This window comes from Stegodyphus dumicola, chromosome 11 (genome assembly GCF_044657685.1).
Source record: "Stegodyphus dumicola isolate Sdum_Otavi_A_Nest chromosome 11, ASM4465768v1".
In the NCBI taxonomy this organism is placed as follows: domain Eukaryota; kingdom Metazoa; phylum Arthropoda; class Arachnida; order Araneae; family Eresidae; genus Stegodyphus; species Stegodyphus dumicola.
Window position 1 is genome coordinate 123,369,791 of NC_140778.1, and position 26,529 is coordinate 123,396,319.

Below are 26,529 nucleotides of genomic sequence, written 5' to 3' on the forward strand. Positions count from 1 at the left end.
AATATCCTCATAACTTTTCCTTTCTTCAACACATTCAGAGAACATGCTCCCCTAAACCTTAAAATGGATTTGTCCACCTAGTGACTGTTTTCATCTAATTAACACAAACCTCCACAAACTACCTGTGAAAGTCACACTTTTCCCTTCTAACTGTTGAACTTTCTGTTGGCTTAATAGAATCACAGCACAGCAAGCACGAATCATTACTCAAGCTATAATTTGGAAGAATCAATTGCATATTCAACCTTTTTTAATTATTTTCGGATGATTTTAGGTCTGAAGAGTAGTAGAGATAATGATGATAATGGTTGAGATTAGACTTACAAGGAAGTAGAAATGAAGATACTTTATTAGATATTGTAATGTTAATATTACTGCATATTTATACTGCAATATAGGTTTCTTTTAAAGAAATAATATTGTGATTTCTACCAGCAGTTTATCCAGGACTTTTTCTTTATTTGCTATGCATGTAAGCACATTAGCAAATAAAAAAACTCCATCCTTCGAACTGTAACTGTGTCCTTTGAACATTAAATTCACATAATTTTCCCTTCTTGATTTTCAGACAATAAAATTAGTGAACAAAAAAAAAAAAAAAAAAAAAAAAAAAAAAACAACACTTCCTTGCTGATTCTTAAAATTATTATTTTATTTCCATATTGGTTCTTACACAGTTGAGAGATTACTCATGACAGCACATATAGCAATACTTCAACCATCCATTTAAATGCAGCATTTGTATTTTTTTTTAACACACAACTAACATTCTGTTAAGCAATTACTTACAAAGATTAATACATAAAACAAGCCCATTAAAATTATTATAACATTAACATGCTTTTAAAATAATAATAATTCAATCTCAAAATGCAGATAATAAGAATTTCACTTATTTGTTTATCCAACTACATTTTTACAAAAATATGAAAACAAACAATTTTTTCAGTAATTTTCAAGTTTTGAGACATAATGTTCATATCCACAAATTTTTACACCAAACTTTCAATACACAGTAGTTCAATCTTGTGCTTCTCTTAACTATACTATTTTATTTAATCAAGACAAATGCATCACAGTTGTAAAACTACCTGTAAATACCTGTAAAATAGTCATTTCAGTTCAGAATAAATTTTTTAACTCACCTGAAAAAGTGCCTTTCCTTTACCTGGATAGTCATCATTAACATCCTCTTTCCACTTGAGAAAAGCTTCTTCCTCGATAATTTCTTGATCATAAAACATCATAAACCATCTCAAAAGCATTCCTGCAAAAGTCCATTCAGCACTTCAGCAGATATAAAATATTCAAAATATCAACTTTTTAAAAAGTACTAGGTATTTTATTTTCAAAAGTTATCCTCAAACTAGGATACATCAAAAGAATAACTATTTAAAAGCATATTGTGGCTCATGGCAAAAATCTAATCAATAAAATAAGAAGTTTAAAAACACACTGCATAATTGATCAACTGACATACTTTAATATTTGCTTACTACTCATATGTTATGTCTTATTTTATAAGCTTAGGCCCACCAGCCAGGTAAATGATAAAGTTGCTGAGTACTGGTAATTTAACCTGGGTTCTATCCCAGGTGAACATGAATATTTTTTAGGTTATCCCCATGAGTTGGTTATGATATGAGTTGGTTTTCTTTAGAAAGTCCTCCATAAAGGCATCCCTTACCCACTTCACCATAAACAAACCAAACTTTTGAAGCTTAATTTATGTTTTAAAATCAATCAAAAATCTTCATATCTTGTCTTTTAGGATTCTTTCTATGGTTATTTGGGGTGCTGATTCAGAAAATATATAAAAGAAAACATATCAGCATTTGTTTCTTAGTTAGGGTTGAATTAATAGCAGTATAATTTGCTCTTTAAATTATCTCTCCTATTGAAAGAATCAGGATGTTATAAACTTCTTTATTAGTATTGGGGAATTTAAGTTTTTAAATTATCCTTTATTTACTTATTTTTATGCACGCATGTGCTTGTATGACTTGTATTTCAAAATTCTTACAGTCACATCAATCACTTTTCAGCGACTTTTAAGAACAAGATGAAAAACTTAAGATATAAAAACAATGGAAGTCAGATACCAACAAAGATTAGATGCACACAAGCTGACAGATTACTGTTAGAATCTTAAACAGGATTGTCTGGGCATATTGCATTCTTGGAAGCATTCCAAAGAGCTTGTTGAATTACTGGCAAATAACTTTGTATCGCATATATCAACTTTGGGTATAAAATAAGTAGATTTTCTTAACCGTTTGAGTCCCAAGCAACGTAATCACGCTGCTGAGATTTTATGTCGAGAAAACCCAGTACATTTCAACATGTATATGTATGTATATACACTTGATTTACACCGAAAGTACTCGCCTTAAAGTTTTTTTCCTGCAAGCTTGCTCCATAAATGTAGTTCTAAGCAAGTGGCCCCAAATTGCAAGCCCACAGTTTGCTTGTGACACCCAAAACAATTGCATGCAGCCTGCGAAGACATTTCAATTATCTGTTTGTTTCAAATATGATTTTGAAAAGATTTCACAGTTTCAACTATTTGAAGTCCGAGTTTATATTACTTTCATTTTCAAAGTGAACATGAATATTGCACCAGAAAAATCTATAAATAGAGCTAATTAATTTACAATGTGTTATAAATCATAATCAAAGGTTGAAGATGCAAATTTTATTAGTTTTAATTCGTACTAAGGTCAGTTATTAATTTTGCACTAAGAATAATTGTTTTGTTCGGGAATACATTTATATATGAATAACTTTATTTCACAGACAAAAATAAGAAAAGAACAGACTAACCGATAAGCAACTACAATCTAATGAAGATAATTTATAGCAATTTCTCTCCAATGTTACAAACTTTATCAGAATTATCATAGTTAAGAAATAAAGACGTTTACAATTATTTACACACAAACACATGTAGTTTTATTTGTGTGTAGAAAGAAAACAAATAATAGAAAATAAAATGTTATTGTTTTTCTCAAATTTTTACTCAATAAATTTTCTCTGAAAACTTATGTTTTCATAATTTTAGTTTAAATTATTTGATGATTAATTTAAAATGCTGGAATGATTTGAGAAAAATCTTAGTCTAAGTATTTAATATTTAGCTGCCAATATATCTGAACTGCAAAAAAAAGTCTTACAAGTGCCAAATTTTAGATTTCAGAGAGAAAATAAATATAAATTTGAATTTTTTCATTGTCATATTATTAGTATTGTTTATGTATGCTTCGATAAATATTTACTAAATCAAATTTACAATTTATTTAAAATATTTATAATTTTGATTTAAATATTCTGGTTTGTCAACTGTTTTCAGATAGTGTATTTGGCTCACATTCAATTTGAGACTACTTTTTTAAGCTATTTATGCAATAACATATCAGTCAGAAACACAAGGCTTTATACTTAATCATCTTCACAATGAGGCCACATTTCATTTTTGACTACCATAAGAAAACAGTACCTTTACACAAGACACTTAGATTTTTGCTTCAGATTGTAACTGATCAATAAACAGTAAATTTTAAATTTCTTTATATTATTGGCTACTTGTTATAAATGGACAGCATTTGAGGATCTAGAGAAGGATGCATTCATGGTAGATTTCCTAATGGAAACAGATTTATATTTTTGTAGAAAGCCATGAAAAACCCATGCAGGTGCCGTACTTTAGTGGTGCAAAGTGAATGCAATACATTAATACCTTCTAAACGGCCAAGAGTAAGAGTTATTTTACTGATTTTTTATTCCAAAATTGCCCTCCCAATTGACTCATTTTTATACTAACATAAAATCAAATTTTAAGGAGTAAAAATACAAAATAGGGAAGCTAAGGCAGTATAGTAATTTAAAAAAATATTCTTAAATATTTACCACAAAAATTACCATAATTTTTATGGAAAATATTTGCCAACTTCATATCATTTATTGAACAAAGAAAATTCAAAAATGAGAAAAAGATTTACCGCTAAAGAAATTAATAAAAAATATATATACATGGATAAGTTTACTTTAAAGTCTAAATTAATTTCAAGACTGAAAGAATTTATACTGAATGTTCAGAATTTGTTTTTTCACTTTATCAAAGTATTGCAAATTTTAAACTCAAATGTTGAATTTGTAATCATGTATAGTTACGAGTTCATTATTATCGATGAAAACAGAACTATTATAGAGCAAAGGAAGATATTGAAAATACCTTTAGGAAAGCCACAATTGTAGCAATGAACTTGTAAGGCATACAAAGCTACAAGTTGCAATTCTGGATGCTCATGCAGAAAAGCTTGAAACACCGGCTAAAATGAATTAAATAAAATCATTAGTGGTTACTTTATCAAGAAAATATATCTAAAAACAAAATAATGAACATCTCATTTAAAGAAGTATTAATATGATCACATGTAATAAAGCCTGCAGCACTATCTTTGCTTTTCCCTCATTTGATCTAAACATTAACTATTCAATTTAGTAAAATAGACTGTGGATTGCTTGCTAAAATAATTGTAAACCTTACGTTAATTCATATTTATCAAAATTTATGAAATTTATTTTAAGATCAGTATACATTTTTAACATGTTAAGTCCTGAATCTATAAAGTATCTCCTGAATTTCAGACATTTACGGTAAAAAAGTATTTAATGTAATAAAAAAGGGTTCCCCCACCCACCCATCTTCTTCTTAAGTTTATTGCTTTTAAACCAATGAATATGGACTACTAAATGTTACTGAAAATTATTTGGACATAAAATATCCCCAATAGTTTTATCACATGCTTTAAGATTGGCTTACATGGGTCCGTGACATTTAGCTGACAAGACACTTAACAAACAGGACATTTAGCCGACACGTACACTTAGCCGACAGGTCATTTATCTGACAAAGACACTTGGCTGACATGGACATTTAGCCTACAAGACATTTAACCGACAAGGACGGTTAGCCGACGCAGAGAGTTAGCTGTCAGGTTATTTAGCTGCAGGACATTCAACTGTCAAGACATTTACTTTGAAAGCAAGATTAGGAATTAAAAGATATGGTTTAATTTAGAACAAAAAATTTTTCACATTACCTTGAATTTTTCTAACATTTCTTTCTCTTTATCCAAAAGATTTTTATCTGGTACACTTGAACGATCTAATCCATCGGCTAATGTTGTCTCTTGAGTGATATATTTAATCATGCTGAACAAAACAAATCAAGAATTTAGTATTATGAAATAAAAGTAAATATTTTGCTATGTTTAATTCAAGTCTTAGAACACTATTTGCAGCTAACTGACTACAGTTGTAACCAGGGCTGTGGAGTCGGAGTCAGGTAGATTTTTGGGTAAATGGAATCGTTAAAAAACACATCGACTCCAACTCCTCTTTTTGTTGAACAGTTTGAATTTGAAATGAAATTAAAGTGAATTGAAAAAAAAACTTGATGACAAATTCAGTTAATATTTTTATTTATGAACTATATAGATTAATAAACAGTTATTTTCTATTTTATTGACATATTAGTAAATACATAGAAGGAAGCAGGATGGATGTGATATTTGCCATTATTGATTAAACTGATTAATTTAGTTACTAATCTCATTGGTGAATTGAGGTAAGCAGCAAGAACTCCCAAAATTGATGCCATTCTTAGGAAGCGAGCATGAAAAGGAGCAACACAATGGAGAAGTACATATTTGATGATATAGTGGTTGTCAGGATTAGGAACTTTTTCAGAAGATGTAAATAACTCTAATATTTCACTAACAGAAAGACTGTGCAATGATCTTGCTGAACTGGAAATCCTTCTTTCAACACCATGTATATAGCCACAAAAAATATATATAGCCACAATATGAAGAATTAACAGGAGACGAGAATGTTAGAAGATGTAGATAACCTTAATGTTTCACTAACAGAAAGACTGTGGAATAATCTTGCAGAATTGGAAATTCTTCTTTCTCTACTGTATATAACCACCAAAAAGCTACAATCTGAAGAATTAACAAGAGGCAATACTGGAAGAATGCAATGTTTGTTCTTTCTGAAATGGAGGGTTTATTGCAGTAGGAATCATTTCTTCAATGAAGAAACGAGAAACTAGTTTGCTAGACAATAGATCTTGCTGGGTTCAATATGTGTAGATCCGAAACATTGAATTTTCTTTGATGACGAACAAATTAAAACCGCAAAGAAAGCCATCTATGAACTTTCATTGAGAATGAAATTATTCTCAGAACAATTGGAGAATTCGAATCAGAACAGTAAAACTGCAGACATTGCAAATGAGTTTCTATCACCCTCTTCCAGTGATGAATTACAGTTTGAGAAATATTTTTGGATAATATTGAAAAGGCTAAATGGATGAAAATAAAGAACCAAGAGCCTTTAGATATAAAAATGAAAAAATACAAACAAGATTTATACACGGCCTTTGAAGAAATAGATAAATACGATTGCTCTTGCAAGACACCTCTTTTACAACTTACAAAAATCTATTCTGAAAAGTTAAAGGAAGTAGCGGTAACAGTAACAGCTCTTCTACTCAAGTCAGTGTGAAAAGACTCTTCTCGATTCTGAGGTTTATCAAATCAGATCTATGGTCCTCTAACAAAGAAGATCTTGTCGAACTTTTACTGTTTCTTAGAAATTACTAATACCAGTTTTCCCATTTCATAATAAATGCTAATTACTATAAAACATTTGCTATGCATCAATTTTTATCTGTAGCATATACTTCTTTTATATTAAAAAAATAAGCTGAACCCATGTTTGTATGTTTACTTATTTATGAAGGAGTCTGAGTCATTAAAATTCCAGGAGTCTGTCATTTTCCCTATCGACTCCACAGCCCTGGTTGTAACTATAAAAAATGAAAATATTAAAATATGCAAACATATATTTTATAAACTAAAAATAATCTTAACAGTTCTACTAGTATACAAAGAAACATGCCCTCTTCCAAAAAAATAATACCTGACATTTTTTCAATCTGTATACACTTAAATGTTAACATTTTTTCAAGTCTTCATTATTATGCTATTTTGGGAAGTTTTATTAAATCTTTATTATTAAGCTACTCAGCTCCTATCCAGGAGTTAACTGATTAAATAATTTTAAAAAATCAAAACTTAAGGCTGGCTTATTTTTATAAAATCGCAATTTCTTTAGCTCTTTCATAGATGTTTTTGAACTTGCACAATTCTTGCTAGACGAATGTTTTGGAGGATTTTTGATCTCTCAAATCATTCTCATTGAAGGAATCAAAAATGTCAAGCTTTTGCACATTTTATTATTTATATTATTTTAAATGATATGCTACATCACATATACTAAAAGAATTCATACTTAAGATCTTTCAAAGCTGACTGACTTGCACATTTTCTTTATTTAACCGCCTGGGATGTAACACTGGCTTGGTGTCTTATGACAGTAGCAATCTGGGGGGGGGGATAATTTGAACTTGGTAGTTTCAGAACACAAGTGAAGATTGTCCATATGGTCGAGCCAAGGAGGATTATTTAAGTCCTTGAACTGCGGTCCCTGGTAGATCAGTCAGTCTGGGTATTCTAGGTAATGTCTACTGGTGACATACAGCTGCCTAGTACTGGTGGGGCATTATCAACGGCCAGTCAGATTGCCAAGTGGATAACGATGTCCGTAGCGAGCCTCCCTCCGGGGCGGTCTCTGAGACAGTAGAGCCTGGTAGCCCATTTCTGCCCTGGGGGGAGATGAGAGAGCTCTTTTTAAAAAGTCTATGTAGAGATTTGAAGCATCTGCTGAATAGCATAACGTATTTGTTATTTTCTCCTCAAAGGTGTCAGTGGACATGACCAGATCTTCTGCCTAATACAGACTTGTTTCAGGGGTGTCACCTTGGTAGCATTACGTTGCAAGAAAGGTGAGCTAAATATTGATCGACTGATTATTTACACATGGGAATATATATTGTATCTATCAATTTGGCAACTCTCCTAGAATGCACATATGATATTATTACATTCATGGAGAGCTAAAAGATCAGACAATAGTATGACATGGATACGAGCTCATGCAGTTGTAAACTGCAGTGGCAGAAGTCATTATTCAAACAGGCTCTATCACAGGCAGTCAGCAAGTACTGTGTTACAACAATGAAGATATCAGAATTTGTAGGTAAGACAGCTTAGTGGATAAAATTTGTTATCCAACAGGATAATGCCATGGTAAGCACAAGTATGGCCTACATTTCAAAATTTCTTGACACACATTTCCAAATTGTCTAACTATCATTTCAATGCCTTTAACAATGCATATAAGTAGATACAGGATAGCTAAACAGCCTTATTTTCTAAATTCATTGATGTCTATATAATAAACTGCATTACATGCCTAAGTATACACTACTATTTCACAACTCCGTAAAGTTACTAAATAATAGTTAGTTAAAATTAGTAGATATAATATACGCTACCCTATCTAATACTTTTCACAATCCTCATGAAGTTTCGCATTAAAAATTGTTATCAAGAAAAGTGATATAATAATTTAAAGAATTACCATGACACCAGTGCACTGACAAAACCTGGCACAGTATGTTGAGAGACATCAATAGTTTCTTTAATCCACCTATACAAAGAGGTAGGACTAGGATCTGTTTGGAGCTGTTTCCACAGATCTGCTTGTATACGGAGCAATGGGAATAAGAAACTTAATCCTCTGTCCTCTAAGATATCTGCTAATCTTTCCTTAGTTCGATCAATTTCTGAAAATATTTGTAAAAATACTTGTATATTAGGAAAAAAAGCAATTAAAAATTTATAGAAAATATACATATCCATATTTAGTTAAAAAAATTAATACTTAACTAACTTTTAAAGGCAAACACTTGAATACAGTGCAACATTTTGATTAAAAACCTGACTTATTATATAATTAATAACTTCTACATAAAATTAAATGAATGAAAAATATGAACTAACTTAACCCCTTCGCGCCGGGTACCGCATACGCGCGCATATCGCGGAGGCCGGCAGTGTCTTACGCGAGCGTCTGTCCAGGGCTGGGGGCTTTTTTGCTACTAAGCCTAAATCCATGAAATTTCCGAAGTATCAACGCATTGTTTAATAATGCTCTATAGAGTATTTAAACGGCTTATGCTTTATAGATATTTTTATATATACTTTAATTACCTTATTTCTTGTTTAAATGCATATTTTACACATTTTATTTTCATTACTCACCATTTAATGACTTTTAACATTATACATCTGAAAATTAAATATATTACTTAAAATTCTCTTTTCGTATGAAAAATTTGAAAGCAGGGATCTACACACAGTCCTACGTTACATTCCTTGCACTCGTAATAACACATTTGCCGTTTTGGAGGTTTTTTCTGGGAATGTGGACAAACGAAGCATCGTCATCTCATTTTCTTATCAGTCTCTTCTGAACAAAATTGATCTGTTTCAGAATCAATATCTGAAATATTTTGCATCATTTCTGCTATTTCATGCTCTGTTAAACATTTCCGACACTTCGACATGGTAAAAACAGAAAGAATTCACGTCTAAGAAGATCCAATTATTTTCTAAAAACTGAACTGCAAACCGAAATACCTAACGCTTTAGCGAAAATAAAACTTCTCTATTTACAATACACAACTACCATGTGCGAATTTAAAGAGACGTGAAAAATTAGCAATGCCCTCGTCGGTACTCGAACCTGTAACTCTCGAGTAGACTATGGATTAGGGACTCAGTTGCCAAATCCTGGTGGTGAAGAATCATCATCCCCCACCTTTTAATTCGGTCGTCATTGTAAAGTCATTTGGATTTTTTTTTATACTGGAGACGTGAAAAATGAGCAATGCTCTCGCCAGGATTCGAACCTGGAACTCTGAAATACGCGTCGAGTGTGCTAACCGTTACACCATGAAGGCATGCAGAACAGAGGGAGAAAACTAATTCATATCAGTTCAAAACAAAGGCAAAACTCTGCAAATTTTTTATTTAGTATAACATATAATTTATAATTAAAAATAAAAATTACAAATCATAAGAAAATGATATTAAACTTTATTTACTGACTTAAAATTGTTGACTCTTTTTGTTAAAGATTTATAACTCTTTTTAATCACGCAATTAACTCTTTTTAATCACGCCATTCGGAAACATTTATTTCCCCTTTTGTTTATATAATCAAAAGCACGTGTATGTGAGTCATGCTTCTCTCATTTTGAGTAGAAGGTCTAATGTACATGTATCTGAAACCATATAAACATACAGTGCCATCTTGTGGCAGAAATTATAGTTTTTAAAACGTTCCAGGACACTGGCACAAATACGTGACAGTCGGGGCTGAACGGGAAAATGCTCTGGCACGCCTGCGTGTCGGCCGGGAAGTGAGTGTGTTCGTTGCTGGCACGTAGACATGACAGTCGGCGCGAAGGGGTTAATACATTTTTAAGTTCATAATGAAGAAAAAAATGTTATTTAGTTATCTTTTCAGTATAAAGTTATGCTAAAGATCCTTTAGAGTTTGAACTGCTGAATTTTAATTCAAAATTATTAGTGTTGTTACACAAAAAACTGAAGAAAAGAAGAAAAGAAGCATGCATAAATGGAAAAAATCCCCCATAAAGGGAAATTTTGGCAAATGACTACATGTACATTTCATTAAGCACTAAGGCAAACTTTTTTAAAGCAATGCACCATACCGAGCAGTTGTAGCATTTCTACTCCTTCATACACTTCCCAAACAATTTATTTTAAATTATCAGTTTTCTCAGCTCTCATATTACTATCATAACATACGATTGGTTAACTTTTAATGGCACAAAACCTTGAAGGTTATTGAAGGTTAACCTTGAAGGTTGGCTGATTAGAGAGAACAAGTCTTTTGGCTTATGTAAATGATATCTTTTGTGCAACTTTGATGCTTTGAATTTGTTTTTCTGTCTGCCATTTCGGACATCACCTTGAAAAAGATGGGTGCTCGCCTTTACAATTTATACATAAGGGGGCAGCAGAGCAGCCTTCACTAATATGGCCTACAACAGAACATCGAGCGCACATGAGGCTACCGTGACACAAGAAGTCTTTCCATGTCCAAAGTGCTGACACTGAAAGGAACGCGTTGGATTCGGTATATGCGTTGAACAGTTATGTCCTGACTGAACAGTTTAGGTATCCAGCTTTGAGGTTTTTAGGCAGGTTAAGAGACTTGAAAGTAAGTATGACATGTTTAGTGGGAATGAGTTGACCTCCTTTCCATATTCTGATCCTACGAGCACCAAACACGTTTTGATCTGCCAACGGTTTAACAAATTTCTCTTCAGTTACTGACAATAAGTCTATTTCAGAGATTACCCCTCGGGACAAATTTAGAGTGTTATGTGGCTTAACTGCAATATTTGCTTGTCCTAATTTAGTTGGTTTCAAAAGACTATTAGTCTGCTTTCCGGATACAGTTTCTATCAAAAGGTCTCCAGACCGAAGTCTATTAATATTTTTCAGTTCTCCTATAGAAGACAAAAGATGTTTGTTTTTTAGAAAAGGTGACATTTTTTTTCAATTCTTCAGAGCTGGTTATAATTAAGAAACGTGGACAAAAAACATCCGATACAGTGTGTCGCTTCTTAGTCTTTTGGTCACAGTCAGAATATCGGGTACATTGTTGGAGCAGGAAGGTATCATAGCATTCATATTTAATCCTCTAAGCAGCAAGGCCGTATATATATATGGCTTAGAATATTTTTTGTGATATCTGTAAGAACATATATATACGTGCATATTGAAATATGTCAAAAAAATTAACATATCAAAAGAAAACAAATCCAGGTATGAAATACCAGGAGAGTTTTTACATTAAAATCAAAAAATAACTTGTTCAAATAGCAGTTTTGAAAATTTTGTGCTCTCTTAGCAAAAATCCTGGCCGCTCAGAGGGTTAAATGGAGGAAGATTCAGGTCCGACCGCCCCACCCACCATGGAGCTCAACAAGGGAATGCAGATTCCTACGCCAGGGCTAGCCGGAACTATACACAAACTGAAATCCGACAGTTGGCTTTCCTAAAAGCAGGTACTCCCGAGAGCTTGTCCCCAAGCCACTGACATGACTAGTGGCCAGCCGATTGACTCCTACAGTTTAACTGAAGCAGAGGTCAAAGCAGTGTCTTGGGGACAGTACCTCGCCCCTCAACTACCTGGACTCTCCTTTCCAGTATCATGAGTCTCCACGCACGGCAAACATGTGGGCAGTTTTCTCATCACTCGAACTAGGGATAAGGTTGTTCCAGTTTCTTATGACGAGCCCAAACCTCAGAAGAGGAAACCACAAGGGAGAAGGAAAACGAGAAAAGTTGCAATTAAGAGGAGAAGAGGCAGAAAGGAGGAGAGATCACTGGGGCACCAGGATTGTGACACCCGATTCCCAAGACGGTAATCTCCTGAAGGATTACTTCATATGAGGAGACACAAAAACTACTCATAAAATAATGCATACTTCATACCAAAATTATTAATAATTAGAGGAAAATTAAATTTTATTTACTTATTTAAGATTTGAATGTATTTATTTGCAAGAATTTGGCCTTGAAAAAAACAACTGTTTACAGTATATGATATGCAAACTATACTACATATAGACTTTACTAAATAAAGGAGGTGTAAACTGTTAACAAATAAAGAATTACCAAGACTACAAAGTTCATTAATTAGAAATTAGTTCATTAAATCAAACAATATAATCATTGCTTCTCAACTTTCAGCATATGGGAATTTTTCTACAGCATCCTAAGTCAAAACATAGGCCTAACAGTTAAAGTACCCAATAACTTTAACTAGACTATATTTAAAAATAAACATACATTTCAACTTCAGAAGCAATTTGTTGAAAATGTACTAAATAAGCACACATATTTTGGGCTATTACAATATTGAATAAATGAACCAGTGAGAAGGGTTAGCCTTTTTTTCACTGCATGTTTTTAAATCTTAAAAGCAAATTGGCCATAGCAGTCTTATTTCATGTTCCACATTTTTTTCTGACATTTCCTTTTATTATGACAACCACTTATAAGTGAGAAATATTTTCTTGATTATAATTTTAAAATGACTCTCCAAATCTGTAACTCTTTATGTAGCTTTAATTGCTTGGACATATTTCAGGATGTATGTCTTTGGACTCTTGACTGTCTTGCTGAAAGACAGCGCAATAATATTTCTTTTTACAGAAGTAAATTCAGACGGAGTTCGAGTTCTGAAGGGACTTTGAACGCATGCAAACTTATCAATACTTTTAATAAATTGATAAATTCATAAGGGCTTTATAAAAATGGCAATTGTACAGGATCTGCTAGTTGTTCTTTTTAAAAGAGCACAATAAATACGTGGACAGTTTCTTTTATATTAAAATGGTGGTATATTTTGTGGCATCCCTATAAAGTCACCTCCAGTAACACGGTGAGCAGTTTATGAACATTGATACATAATTGGTTCATTAACAAAAATTAAAAACCAATCATATAATTTGGTTTATGCTTTCTTTCCTTTTGCATGGTGATGAACTATCAAATGAAAATATGAAACAGCCAGCTCAATAACCCTTTAAAGATGACAGAGAAGCTGGAAACTGTTCATGCATCAGCTATGAAATCAGTGCAGCAGGTTCTGGCTCATACTATTATGGAATGTAAGAATTTCTAGAGTGATATCCTCAACTGGCAGTATAGCTTAACTGTTTTCAATTTTTTGGAGTGCCAAAGCTATCTGTTAATTTTGCGTAATACTATTAATTTATGCATTAAACATTTTTCAAATAAGTAAATTTTCAGGGAATAAAATATTTTTCAAGTAATTTGTGCTGATAACTGAAAATTTTGGAAAAGAAACGAATATATTTTAATATGTTCCTTTAAATGTTTTTGCATCAACAGCTTCATTATTATTATATAAATTTTCCCAAAATATAAAATAACTGATGTGACTGCTCTTTAGGAAAGCTGGTCTCCACAGGTAAAATTTTTAGTAAATTTAGATGCCTGCATATTCAAAATTACAAATGCTTGTGGAAGTAAATGTAATTTAATGATGTAGCTAAACTGAAAATAAATACCTGGTAGCATTGAGAGTAAGTTGATCTTGCTTTGATTAAATGCAGAATGCAACCAGTTTCGACCTTGAGATTTGTGCAACTGTTGTAAACAAAGCAGAAACAGAGGATAGTGGGCTCCTGACTCTAGTGGTTCTGCAACTTGAGTAAGACTAACAAGGTCACTTGCAATACTCCTTGCTGCAAAACCTGCTACGTGTGATTTTACACGAGGGATTTCAACTTCCAGTTCAGAAATTTGTTGAAAAATACTTTTCAATGCCTGAATTAAAAAATTAATGAAATTCTGTGATACTGATATATTGTACAAACATAAAATACTTTAAATAAACATAATAACTTTTAAGAACATAAACTTTAATCCATCTACAAAATACACTCTTTGGGGGGGGAGATTGGAAAAGCAAAGTTCAACTCAATCTAGACCTTATTTTATAATTTTAAATTTTTAAATAGACAGCTATCAATATATCAAAACTGCTTCTTAATTTACATAATGAAATAAAGTAAAGGATAATTTTCCTACATTTGCCTGCCTTCCAGGAAACATTCCAAATTGGTTACGGTGAAAAAAACACAGAAATTTAAATATGAATACACAAAACAAGCTATTTTTTATTGTCATAGTTATTTGGGGAGTACTCAGTTGTTATTTACCAAAACGACAAAAAACGGTATATTCGAAGCAGAAGAGATACACGGCAAAGTAAAACATAAAATTAGCAAAGCAATAATATTGTGTTTGGCATAGATTTTATCAATTTCAAGGGCAAACAGGTAAAAGTCCCTCTTCATCACTGGCAAAGAAATTTGCAAACACAAGGTTGTTGCTTTGCTAATTTGAACAGTACACTGTTAGACATGCACTGTTAGTTCGCAAAAATCAGCTATATGTATATATGCAAGCCAAATAAGAGAAAGCAACAGAAACTCCAAGCTAAAAATACCTTAAAAACCAGTAGCTTTGGCATGCGATCAAAGGCTTTAAGTGCCTACAATCAACAGCATTTCAATTTGGTTACCGGCTAAACTAATTCTCAACTAAATAAAAGTCTAAATTTATGCTCCCACCTAATAAGATTGTGTTAAGAAGAAAACACCATTAGAATGGCTTAGGAAAGCACGAGATAAGCTGAAAATGTTTTCTGGAAATTTCTAAGAAGCAAATACATAGGCGAGAAATCTCTAAATATCTTTAACTTAGCAACAAATTTTTGTTGCCAAGGCCTGGTAGACTTCAAGCACATAACTTTTTTGATTCTCCTCAAGCTACTTTTACAGTTCCAAATACATAAAATATATAGCAATCATAAAACTATATAGCATTTAAACATATATAAATACAGTAAGTAATAGCAAATTCAAAAATTATACAAAATACACAATAAACGATTTGAAATCAAAATAAAATGAGGCATAAATGCATCAAAATAAATAAAAACAAATATACATAACAGAACATAGATGAAAACAATGAAGAACAAAATATAAACAAATAAGCAGAAGTAATTACATTAACTTCAATAATACTAACCTCCATTACTTGATATCCATTTAGTAATCCCTCTTTTTTTAGTTCACTAAGAAGTTGACTCAAGAGTTCACGATCGCTCTCATTTTTCTCAATCGTCAACTTCATCATCATCAATAAAACTTCACTCACATACCTGTTAATAATATTTATTTCAATATGGAAAATAGATTTATATCTACAGAATTTTCTTCACTAAATTAAATTACAAAATTTAAAGTTAAAGAATATAATTTTCAGAGAATAAGTGAATCTGATAAAACACTTCAGATGTTTAAAAAAATGCAGGTCAAAAAAATTTATACTAATGATTACTGTTTTTAAGATAAGACAAATCAAATCATAAAACATAATAAAGTACTGTGAATTACACTTAATAGTTTTATAAACAGTACATTAAAGACCAAATAATGATGCTAAAGTTTAAAAAAGTTTGCCAATTCTTTCAACAAGAACATAAAATCAAAAACAATCCAGCTTATTGGTTGCCAGTTTTGGATAATTACATGCTGATGCCTGACTGTTTTGCAAAGTTGATTTTTTATAAATGGTAAAACGTTGTAGAAGTAACCAGTCGCATATTCATCATATCTTCTATGATTTGTTTTTGAATATTACTTTAGCATGTATCTGTTCAGGAATGATTTTGATTTTGTGAAGAACTGCTCAATACTAATAGTTCTGAAACCTATATTTAAAGAGAAATTTGAGAAAAAAGGGAGAAAGAAATGAAAAAGAATGTTAACCATTTTAGGTACATCCATAAAATTCAGAATAAGATGAAAAAACGAATAAAACCTACCATATAACGTAACTACAGTATTACTTTTAAAAACTTTTAAAAAGTACTTACTTTTTAGGCATCTTAATATCTTTGAAAGCTTTGACAGCAGTATCTACATTCTGAGTTTTTATAAATTCTGTCAACAGGTCCTCCTAAATATCATATTTTATAAAGTAAATACAAGAAAATTAAAATAACTATATTAAAACTGTTATATATTACTATTTCCCACAATAAAAACTAAAACACATGTCATAAGAGATAGCTGAATCACATATCAATTTAACACTTGATAACTTATGCATTTGCTACATAACAGTAGATGCTGCTTAATGCGATCACAGTCAATGTTATCATTCGGATACTGTTATCGAAATGCCCAAATCCTGCCTATTTGTATATGACAACAAGGAAAATACATTGCTTATTGTGATCAACAATTCCATTCATGTAATTATAGAAAGTAAAAATTTATTTTAAAAAGGGGCGAATCGCCGAAGAATGTCACCAAGTAAGAGACTGAGTCTATGAATTGCTTGGTTTTCATTTTAGTCAACCATTTAAAATTATAAGAATTTATTTTAGTCGAGCGTTTAAAATTAAGCAAACAAGCAACCTTTTGCATTTTTTTATGCAGATTTTTAACAACTCTGTTGATTTCTAAAATGATCAAACATCATAAATTTTCTGAATGTAAAAATGAAATCAGTGAATTTCCTCTAAATGCTGATGCAAAGAACACCCTCCAAGTATCATTAGGGGAGGATAATTAGGGGTACAACATTGGTAAATGATTTCTCGAAACATTAGATACAGTGCATAAATAAATTTTTTCACAACACCTGCAGACATTCCACTAGTAATGACTTTGTACTTAAAACGCTGGAAGTACTTATATGTTTCTACTTATATTAAATTAGTTAAACCCATCGCTGATCTGAAGCATATTTTTTCCTATTATTTAATGCTATCAAAATAGCCGTGGGTAAATTTGATCACATTAAGCACCACCTACTCCAATTCTCTAGAGTTTCAATATTTCACTTCCAATATAATTTTTACAAGATATTCCATTAAGTCCATACTAGGTAAACAATTTATATTAGTTACTTTGAGATAAAATAATTTTCTTATTATTTTAGATAAAAAAATTCAAACTATAAACATTCTTTTGTTACAGCCTAGCTTTTAGCTCTTCATCTTTTCACTCCTCTTTCATTCATCATTATAGAAATTTATGAATTTTGGAATATTTCAATTCCAGGCAATATATTAGACATTTCTTAAACATTAAATGAAACGATTCTAAATAATCCTAAATTCATCTAATGTCTTATTCACAAGAAAATTCCGAAATTCTACAAAACACAATAAATTACAGGATTTTGGACCCCCCCCCAAAATGCTACATATTAAAATTTTAATTTAAATTCAAACTACAATACTTACACTTTTTTTCATTACTTCTTCTTTAGATGGTACTTGTTTGTTAGCTTTGTTTTTGTCTTGTGTAACTTGTTTCACAATAACAGGAGGCTAAAAACGTAACATATCAGTATTTATAAGATAAAGAGATGCACAAAGGTACTTTTAATGTAATTCCTACACACTTAAACATCTAGAAAGATACATACATACATTTCTTTTACATTAAAAATTATAAAATTTGCATCTAATATCAAAATAAGAGCTATAGTAATTATTTAAAAAACTTTTTTAAAAAAAAATACCTGCTATTTATATATATCTAGGATTTTAGATGATAAACGGTACTTAGGCGTTAACCAATCAACTATGAAACTATCCATAAGCAGCATGATTTTTAGAGAAATTGTGAATAAGTTTGATGTAGCAATACATTCATAAAATCAGCACATTCATTTGACGTAACCTCAGTTGATTCTCAATAAACCACATATCACTTTTTATGAACAAAGGTATAAATTAACTGCTACTGCTGTATTTGCAATTTGAAAATATGTACTAAAATTACGGATTTGCCTTCTACAGAGCAACAAGCAGTGGATTATTTTCAAACTTATGCGATCATTCCATTAAAAAACTGTGTGTTAATGAACACGATATGGTAAACAAAAAGTGAATAGATTGGTGCAAGTGAAAAAACAAAGCAGACTGATTACTGATTGCTTTTTAAATAAGGAGGCATCAGTTCCTTCAGAATTCCACAAGAACAATCAGTGCAATTTGAGTGGGATATCTGGCAACTTTCTCAGTTGATGGGATAATAAGTGATGATAAAGCAATATAAAACAAATTAGAATCTAACCTCCTAATAATGTTTTGCATTTGACTTGAATAAAATAGAGCAAATATAAGTAAACACATGTACACGTAGCTGACAATTTAAAAAACATTTAAAAACTATTGTCAAAACCTATCACATTAAACTTTATTTTATTCATAGGAAAAGATGTAGTGAGAGCTATTTTGAGATGACCATTAATTAGCTTTATAAATATCCTAAAACTCAGTACTATCAGTCAATGAGTTTTTCACACTGATCAATCTAAATTTGAAGTTATGAAACAATAAACTTTTATTTTTAAATTTCAAAAACTTTAGACATTTAATCACAGTTACTGATTTTGTAGGCTAATTTTTTTAAAAATGGAAATCATACATTAAGTACACTATTGTGATTTTGAAGTTTTATGAGATTCGATAATAAAATACATACCACTGTGATATTTTATATGAATAATGCACAGCAACTGATAATAACAAACTAATAAACTAATAATCCCAACACGGTAAACAAATCAATGAAATTATGGACACATGTTACCCTGTAAGTGGCAAAATATCAGGCAGAAAATTACATCTATAATATGCAACTTTATTCTTTAAAGAGCAGTCTACAGTACATATGTAATATAATATTAACAGTGAAAGCTGGCACCACTGAACCATGAAAGCTTTGTACAAAACTGTTCCCGTGGAATTCTGAAGTGAAACCTCTTTATTTAATAAACAATCGAGAATAACTTAACTTTTGCCAGGCCATTCTTATTTTATCTCTTAACTTCTGCCCAGTCATTCTTATCTTATCTCGTTCATTTGCTCTTAAAGCAACTGAGGAAGATGGTTCTATAGTTAAACCATTGAAAATAGTTCTGCAAAATTTAGAAATATTACGCTGATTCTTGTTGTACGACTTCTACAATAAACAAAAGTATTTGTCCTGCTTTGTAAAAAGATTTTTCGATTTCTGTAATTCTGCTAGGTCTTCTGATTTCACTGGAAGCTCTTTTTAGAATGCTATGAGTACAAACTTTCTGAAGATAACTGTTTTAATCCATTACTGTTTTGTTGGCCATATTCAGTTGATATTATCATATCCATTAACACACACTTTTTTAATGGCAAGGTGGCAAGTAGTGGATTGAAAATAATCCACTAATTCCTACCAATGTTTCCCAAATTTAAACATCTGTGCACCCCTTTTGTAATTTTTGTGATATTGAATACACATCATAAAAAATTGCATATACTTTAATAACAATAAAAATACTTATTTTTTTTTTTCCTTTTTAGTATATAAACAAAATAATAAGTGAAAAATAAAATTCATTCATAATAAAATACAAATGAAATAAATAAAAGTTATAAATAACATTCATTATAATCAATGAGAAGGATGAAATAGTTTATGTCAAGACAACAGACCATCACAATTAGGTCATTTGGTTGCTGAGATACAGTTCCACACTCAAAAGCCTGTTCCCTTTTTTTTTGATTTAATGTCCACAATGATGAAAACACAACTTTACATATATGAAGTATACGAAGATATACTTTACATAGATATGAAGGTAAAAAAGGTATGATGTATTTTAGGATTTTCTGTTAAAATTTGATACGCATGTTGAATTTGCAACCAGATTATTAAAGTATGCTTCTCAGGTTTATTTTTTAAGAATTTGTCTGAAAATAATTCCAACAACTGCTCCTCTGCATGCAACAAACCTTCTGGCATGGATGTTGCATTCATATTAAATGGCTATCTTAGTCATTCAATATTTTTCTTTAAATCAGAAAAATGATTTTTTTATGCCCACTTGTAAATTCTTTAAATACTGTGTTACACATTTCATCGTATCAGCATTAATTTTAATAGCTGAACTTTTTATAAACTCATAAAGAAAAGACGAAAAGTCCACTTCTCCATTACCAACTTTCTTTTGCCACAAATTAAATTTTCCCATAGTAGCGCTCATTTTATCCTCAGGATGAAACAATGAAATTTCTTTTGCCTTACAAAGATAAGTTGAAACAATTAAAAACAGAATGTATATCTGCTAAGCAAATTTATAAAGCCACTTCCAGTAATATTAACAGTTTCTCAACTTTAATTCATCATAAAGAAAAACTAAGTTCAAATAATCAGTTTAAATATCTTCCCTTGAGATAGCTAATGAACAATGGTATGCAAAAGAAAGTGAGTACAACTACTTCCCACACACAGAATTAGAGCACCAGGCGATGCCATAGCCACAAACACAAAATTTCTATGAAGAATTACGTGTAGTAGCAATTGTTTGCCAATGTTGCAGTCCTTTGTCTTTTCTCTCTCCCTCTTCTCTTTTCTTCTTCAAGACAGCAACCCTTGTCTGCGCTTTCTTGCATTTGTTTTTTCAGATGTATGTGTTTTTATTGGTTAATTTAGTTTCCAAATGGCTCTTCAACTCAGAAATTCTGGTTTCAGGTTCGCCATGCCCATCTTTTAGATGCTTTGAATGCTGCCGTTTTATTTATCCACTGTCGATATTCACAGTAATAATGAATGTAAGGTTTTTTTACGATTTCTTGTTTTTATGGTTCTGGTTTTCCATCATTTCATTGTTTTTGCTTCAGCCATGCATATTTACCCAATGTTCTCAGTCCAGCATAGACCCCTCCCACACACACTATGGAAAACACTGTTGTAAAAGGCAAGTCCTAAATTTCATTATTTTTTAAAATTTAATTTATATATTTATTCATAAAAACTAAAGGTGGCTATATCAAGAATCCATCAGAATTGCTTTGAGTGTGTTGTTACATTATGCTGATCCATAATTGATGTTAAACTGTGCGGCTTAGCGAGAGTTTCATGGTCAAGGGGAAAATACATAAGCATGCAATTCACTAACAATTACAAACACAGTTAAAACTTTCAAAATAATTGCTGCATCATAAAGGGAGATGAGGAAAGAAACAATGCAACTACAAGTATCAAAAGTAGGAAAACAAATTAACTTTTCTTTTTATTTTGGGGAGAACATTAAGTATGCTAGAAAAAAGTTCCAAATGTAGCAAACAAATATACAAGCAGAAAATTCCTAATCATCATGATATAAAGATGTTTACATACTTCTTTCTGCAGAACCGGATTAGGTGGAACAGTTGGAATGATGGGAGAACTTTCCCGCAGTAGAGAATTATTTGTTCCACTAATGGCAGTGATAGGTGAACTAGACTTAGTAAATGAAGTTTGTTTATTCTTCACCATCATGGAATTTTGTGCTGGACGTAAACTTATCTAAATAAAAAGAGAAACAATATGTAATAAAAATTCATTATTTTAAAATTTTCTACGTTTAAAATTTGATCAAGTGTATTAATGACATTATAGTAACAATACAACATTTTTATAAGTCATTTAAATCAAATTTCTGCAAAATAACATTTTCTCCACATTTCACTACAACATAAAGAGGACACATATTAAACAGCACACACACATAATCCTATGAAATAAGGATATAAATTAAATAACATCATTCCCTTCCAAGAATAGATTATTAAATACACATTCTTAGGCTGCTATCACACATCCTTTTGTTTCGGAATAACAACTGCTTCGAAAAATGTTTCTGCTTTGTCACAACAGCAAATCACTACCAAAGCTTTGGGGTCAACACAGGGGAAACTGTTTCGCCATTACAAACTGATACCTGATTGGTTGAAAATGAACAACTTGCAATTTTTTTCCAAAAGGAAAGGGAAAAAAAAGTGCGTCTTTCTTTCAATAATAAACAAAGCAGAAAAATTGTCCAAAACAGTTGTTCATGTGAAACAAATATGTATTTATGTGAAACAAATATGTATGTGATATGGGCCTTAGGAGCTCATGTCTAGATCAGGGGTATATTACTCTAGGGCAGGGGTCTCCCACTTTTTTGTCCCAAAGAGCACATTCTAGAATACCTGTTGGATGGCGGGCACCATTTATTTTTTCAAGGTGATTTAATAGTTGGATAAAGAGGAGTCAAGGTTAATATATAGTTGGATAGATACATGCACATAAAAAAGAGATCAGTCACATTTTGCTTTGTGCTAGTATGTGTGTTGGACACAATTTCTACTTCATTAAATGGGAAAACTTTCACATAGAATTTTACTGAAAACTCATTTTCAATGTGATCACACGGTAATGGGCCCACGTTAAAACGATCGGTGGACACCATCATGTCCGTGGGCATAGGGTTGGAAAAACCTGCTCTAAGCATTCGGATCATAATATGTCTGGCAATAAATCTCTACCCATATCACATTTCCTGCGGGCAGGATCAGGCAGCATGCAAATAAATTTTTTTATCAATTTCCATTACACCACACAATGTGCACATATTGCTGTCATATTTCAAATGATGGTGTGTGCAAGAGATACTAACAAACACTGCATAAATAACACTGTGAAAGGAAACGGTTTAAAAGAATATTGCCAAATCATATTTACTTTTAAAAAAGCACCTAACACATACACCACTATAAACCAAAAAAAAAAAAAAAATGCACATTATTAAACAGATGTTAAAATTAAATATGCTGAAATTCAAATGTATTACATACAAATTTATTAATTAAATAAATTTAATTAACTGATCTTTCTTACTGGAACATAAAAACCTGCCTACTATATAATTTAACTTAATACAATTTTCATTATAAATAAACTTCAACATTTGATTTTTTTCTCACAGTAGAAGTTTGAAATTTAATTCAATGTATTAAAATTTAATTACACTTATTAATGTCATTTACATTTTGCACTCAGATTTAAGCAAAATTTATTTTAAATCTCATTATGACAAATTAATTTTAACTAGCTGAAACTACATTTCCTAGAAAAAATAACTTTTGTCCTTTCTAGTTGAAAAAGAATGCAGTTTTATTTGTTAATAAATGACAGCATCTCCACCATTAAATATGTTATGATTATTTTAAAATACCTACAAATTAGTAAAGTACTAATTTTAGAATAATCTGATTTCGGACTCTTCCTCAAACTTCCAAATTTCTAATTTGATTCAGCTTATTAATTTTTGCAGGCAGTTATTACTACAGCATGAAAATTGGAACTTTTGATTATATCGAAGAGAAAGAGTTGAGAATCTCTAATTCTACATATGTAGCAGAATTCTGTAAAAGAAAACCATATTTGGTTGTCGCCTTCTATAGTGGCTTTGGCAAAAGAAAACGTTATTGCACATAAGTAAGAAAGTAAGAAAGTGCGATTTAAAAAAAAATAATAATTTAATTAGGGCATAAATTTTGAACAATACAGAAGGGAAAATTTTTGCAATTAATGGAGTTTTTTAAGAAATGTAGAAAGGTGATAAAAAAAAGACAATGATATAACAGCAGTTTCCCAATGAGATATTAATGCCCGAATCAGCAATTAAGTATCATTCAAGGAAATCTGTAGTATGGTTTCAAATATAGACAATATTGCTGCTGAGAGTAAAGAAATAATAATAATAATAAAAAAAACTGTTAGAATGCAAAGACAATTTAGCGAAAATTCTTACCACATCAACTGCATATCTCAAACGATGGAACTGTGTAATTGAACAAGAAAATAAAAGTAATATGCAAAAAAAAAAAAAAAAGTATTAGCACAGAAAAATTTTGATTCCCTTAAGCTAATAAATACTTTGTTATTTTATACTTTTATTTCCATGTATCACCTTAAAAGATTTAGATGGAAATTGCTAAAATCCAGCGATTCCAGATCTCAGACATTGTATCGTATTACACTGCATATAATACAATGATAATCACAGTTTATTCGAAATGCTCTCAGATCAATGTGAATCCACCATCATTTCTTGCAATCACAACCTTCACTTTTCAAAGACTTTACATTAAATTTCTGCAAATGATTTGGTCTAATGTGCGACTAAAGTTCCAACACACCTTAAACAAGCTAAATTGGGACCCATGGTTTCTCAGTTGATTTCATTCACTATAATTTCTTAAGCCATTATATTTACCTTTCAAAAGGGTGTTTATCATCTAAAAAGAAATAATAGGGCAATTTTAATTACATGTTAATGAATAGACAGAATGAGGAATATTCTGAAATGAGCGCCAACCCTAGTGGCATAACTAAACCAAGAAAAACATACCCACATACGATTTTAATCTTTATTAAATTTCAAAATGAGGACAAAAATAACCTAGAAGTAACATTTCCCTAACAGTTCCATATGAACACCTATCCATCCATCAGATCTAAAAATTACATAGCACTGAGACTTAAAGCTTTCTGACTCTATTTAAATATACACTGGCAGCACACTTTTATACTGTAAATACCAGTATTCCATATGGTTATCGTTAGTTTATGTGCTTTTTGGCTACTGACAGAATGAACATGTATAAACTTCCATTGGATAGTACAAAGGGTCACTTCACAAAGGAAATCAATTATCTATAACTACAGTTTCCAATATAACCTGCTGGTCTCACTTTACCAAACCACAGAGGTATTGACAATCTTGATTTGTTGATATTTTTAACCTTCTAGGTCAGGACTGGAGCTCTGCTATTTTTAATTCTTCTATTTCATTAACATATCACACATTCTTGCATGCAGTGGCTGAAGCCAGCTTGCACTGAATATTTATTTACACAGTAGCTAATGTAATGTATATTAGGATTTCTTTTATTAGATTTCACAGATCACGGCACAAGGATATACAGGCGATACCACTCTGGTATCTCCTCATTAATTATAATATAGTGTATAGCTTTTATAACATGACTATGCACAATAAATTACAAAGAAATAAAAAACACATCTTCTTAGGGATATAGGTTAAAATAGAAGAACACACAATTCATAATAAAATATTATTATTAAATATAGCTAAAACATACTTCATCAGTACTAGAATGTGGTTGAAGAGCTTTCTTCAGAAATCGAGGAGGCAGATCTCGATTTGAGGGAGTTCCACTGAACCCTAGTTGGCTCTGACTTTGATTTTGTTGTCTTGGTTGTTGATAAGCAGGAAAAAGATCATGATCACGGTCACGATTGGGAAATTGTTTATTGCGATTACTGTTAAAATATGGTTGAGATGAACCACCAGTTAGGAAACCTGCAGAAACATATATCAGATTTAGAAATCTGTTTCCAAATGGCTGACAGCAAACTGTTTAATGTCACAGTTAATTTTAAGATTAACATAAATCTGCCAATATAATACATGCCTTCCTGTTACAAACAAGTGCGTACTAAGCTTTAGCAGTTCCACAGATTAGGAGAAAAACATATTTTCAGCTTGCATTTCGCATTAAATAATGGAATATACTACTCATTACTAACATAAAATATACAGCACCTCGAAGATACTATGGGATGCCAATTTATAAGATGGACATTAACTCAGCAGTTTACTGAACTATAAATATAATTAATGACTTAGTAACATGAAGATGATCCAAAAATTCAAATACATATTAAAATAAAATTTTGATTATACCTTAAATCTGCATCAATTAGTATTTAGTACAATAAATGCTCTAAATGGTATTTTGTACCCCTCTGCTATTTAAATTTAATATATCAAATCAGTTTTTTAAACTGTGGGTAGCGGGACCTGCAGCGGGGAGTCACAAAAATTTTAACAGTTTTAATATTTCTTTAACTTATAATAATTTTACAATAACCAAATATTTTTACACAATGTATCTGAAAATAGATAAAGGTAAGACAATACAGATAAAGAAAAAACAAAAACGTTTCGATGCATTCTTTTTATAAGATAAATGCTCATTTTACTTGCACGTTATGCTGTAATTTCATCTGTTACT

At 31.1% G+C, this 26,529-nt stretch overlaps 1 protein-coding gene across 1 annotated transcript in view; it reads right to left on the minus strand.

Annotated features, from left to right (window-relative positions):
* The window catches only part of NAT1 (N-acetyltransferase 1), a 64,539-nt gene that overhangs the window by 3,640 nt on the left and 34,370 nt on the right, over nucleotides 1-26,529 (minus strand). The window contains exons 10-19 of the mRNA XM_035364169.2: nucleotides 25,594-25,814; nucleotides 21,800-21,967; nucleotides 17,875-17,961; nucleotides 16,495-16,577; nucleotides 15,645-15,777; nucleotides 14,114-14,372; nucleotides 8,554-8,758; nucleotides 5,103-5,214; nucleotides 4,232-4,328; nucleotides 1,146-1,267 (exon numbers count right to left, since the gene is read on the minus strand). Coding sequence (XP_035220060.1) covers nucleotides 1,146-1,267; nucleotides 4,232-4,328; nucleotides 5,103-5,214; nucleotides 8,554-8,758; nucleotides 14,114-14,372; nucleotides 15,645-15,777; nucleotides 16,495-16,577; nucleotides 17,875-17,961; nucleotides 21,800-21,967; nucleotides 25,594-25,814 — 1,487 coding nt within the window. The remainder of the gene's footprint in view (nucleotides 1-1,145; nucleotides 1,268-4,231; nucleotides 4,329-5,102; nucleotides 5,215-8,553; nucleotides 8,759-14,113; nucleotides 14,373-15,644; nucleotides 15,778-16,494; nucleotides 16,578-17,874; nucleotides 17,962-21,799; nucleotides 21,968-25,593; nucleotides 25,815-26,529) is intronic.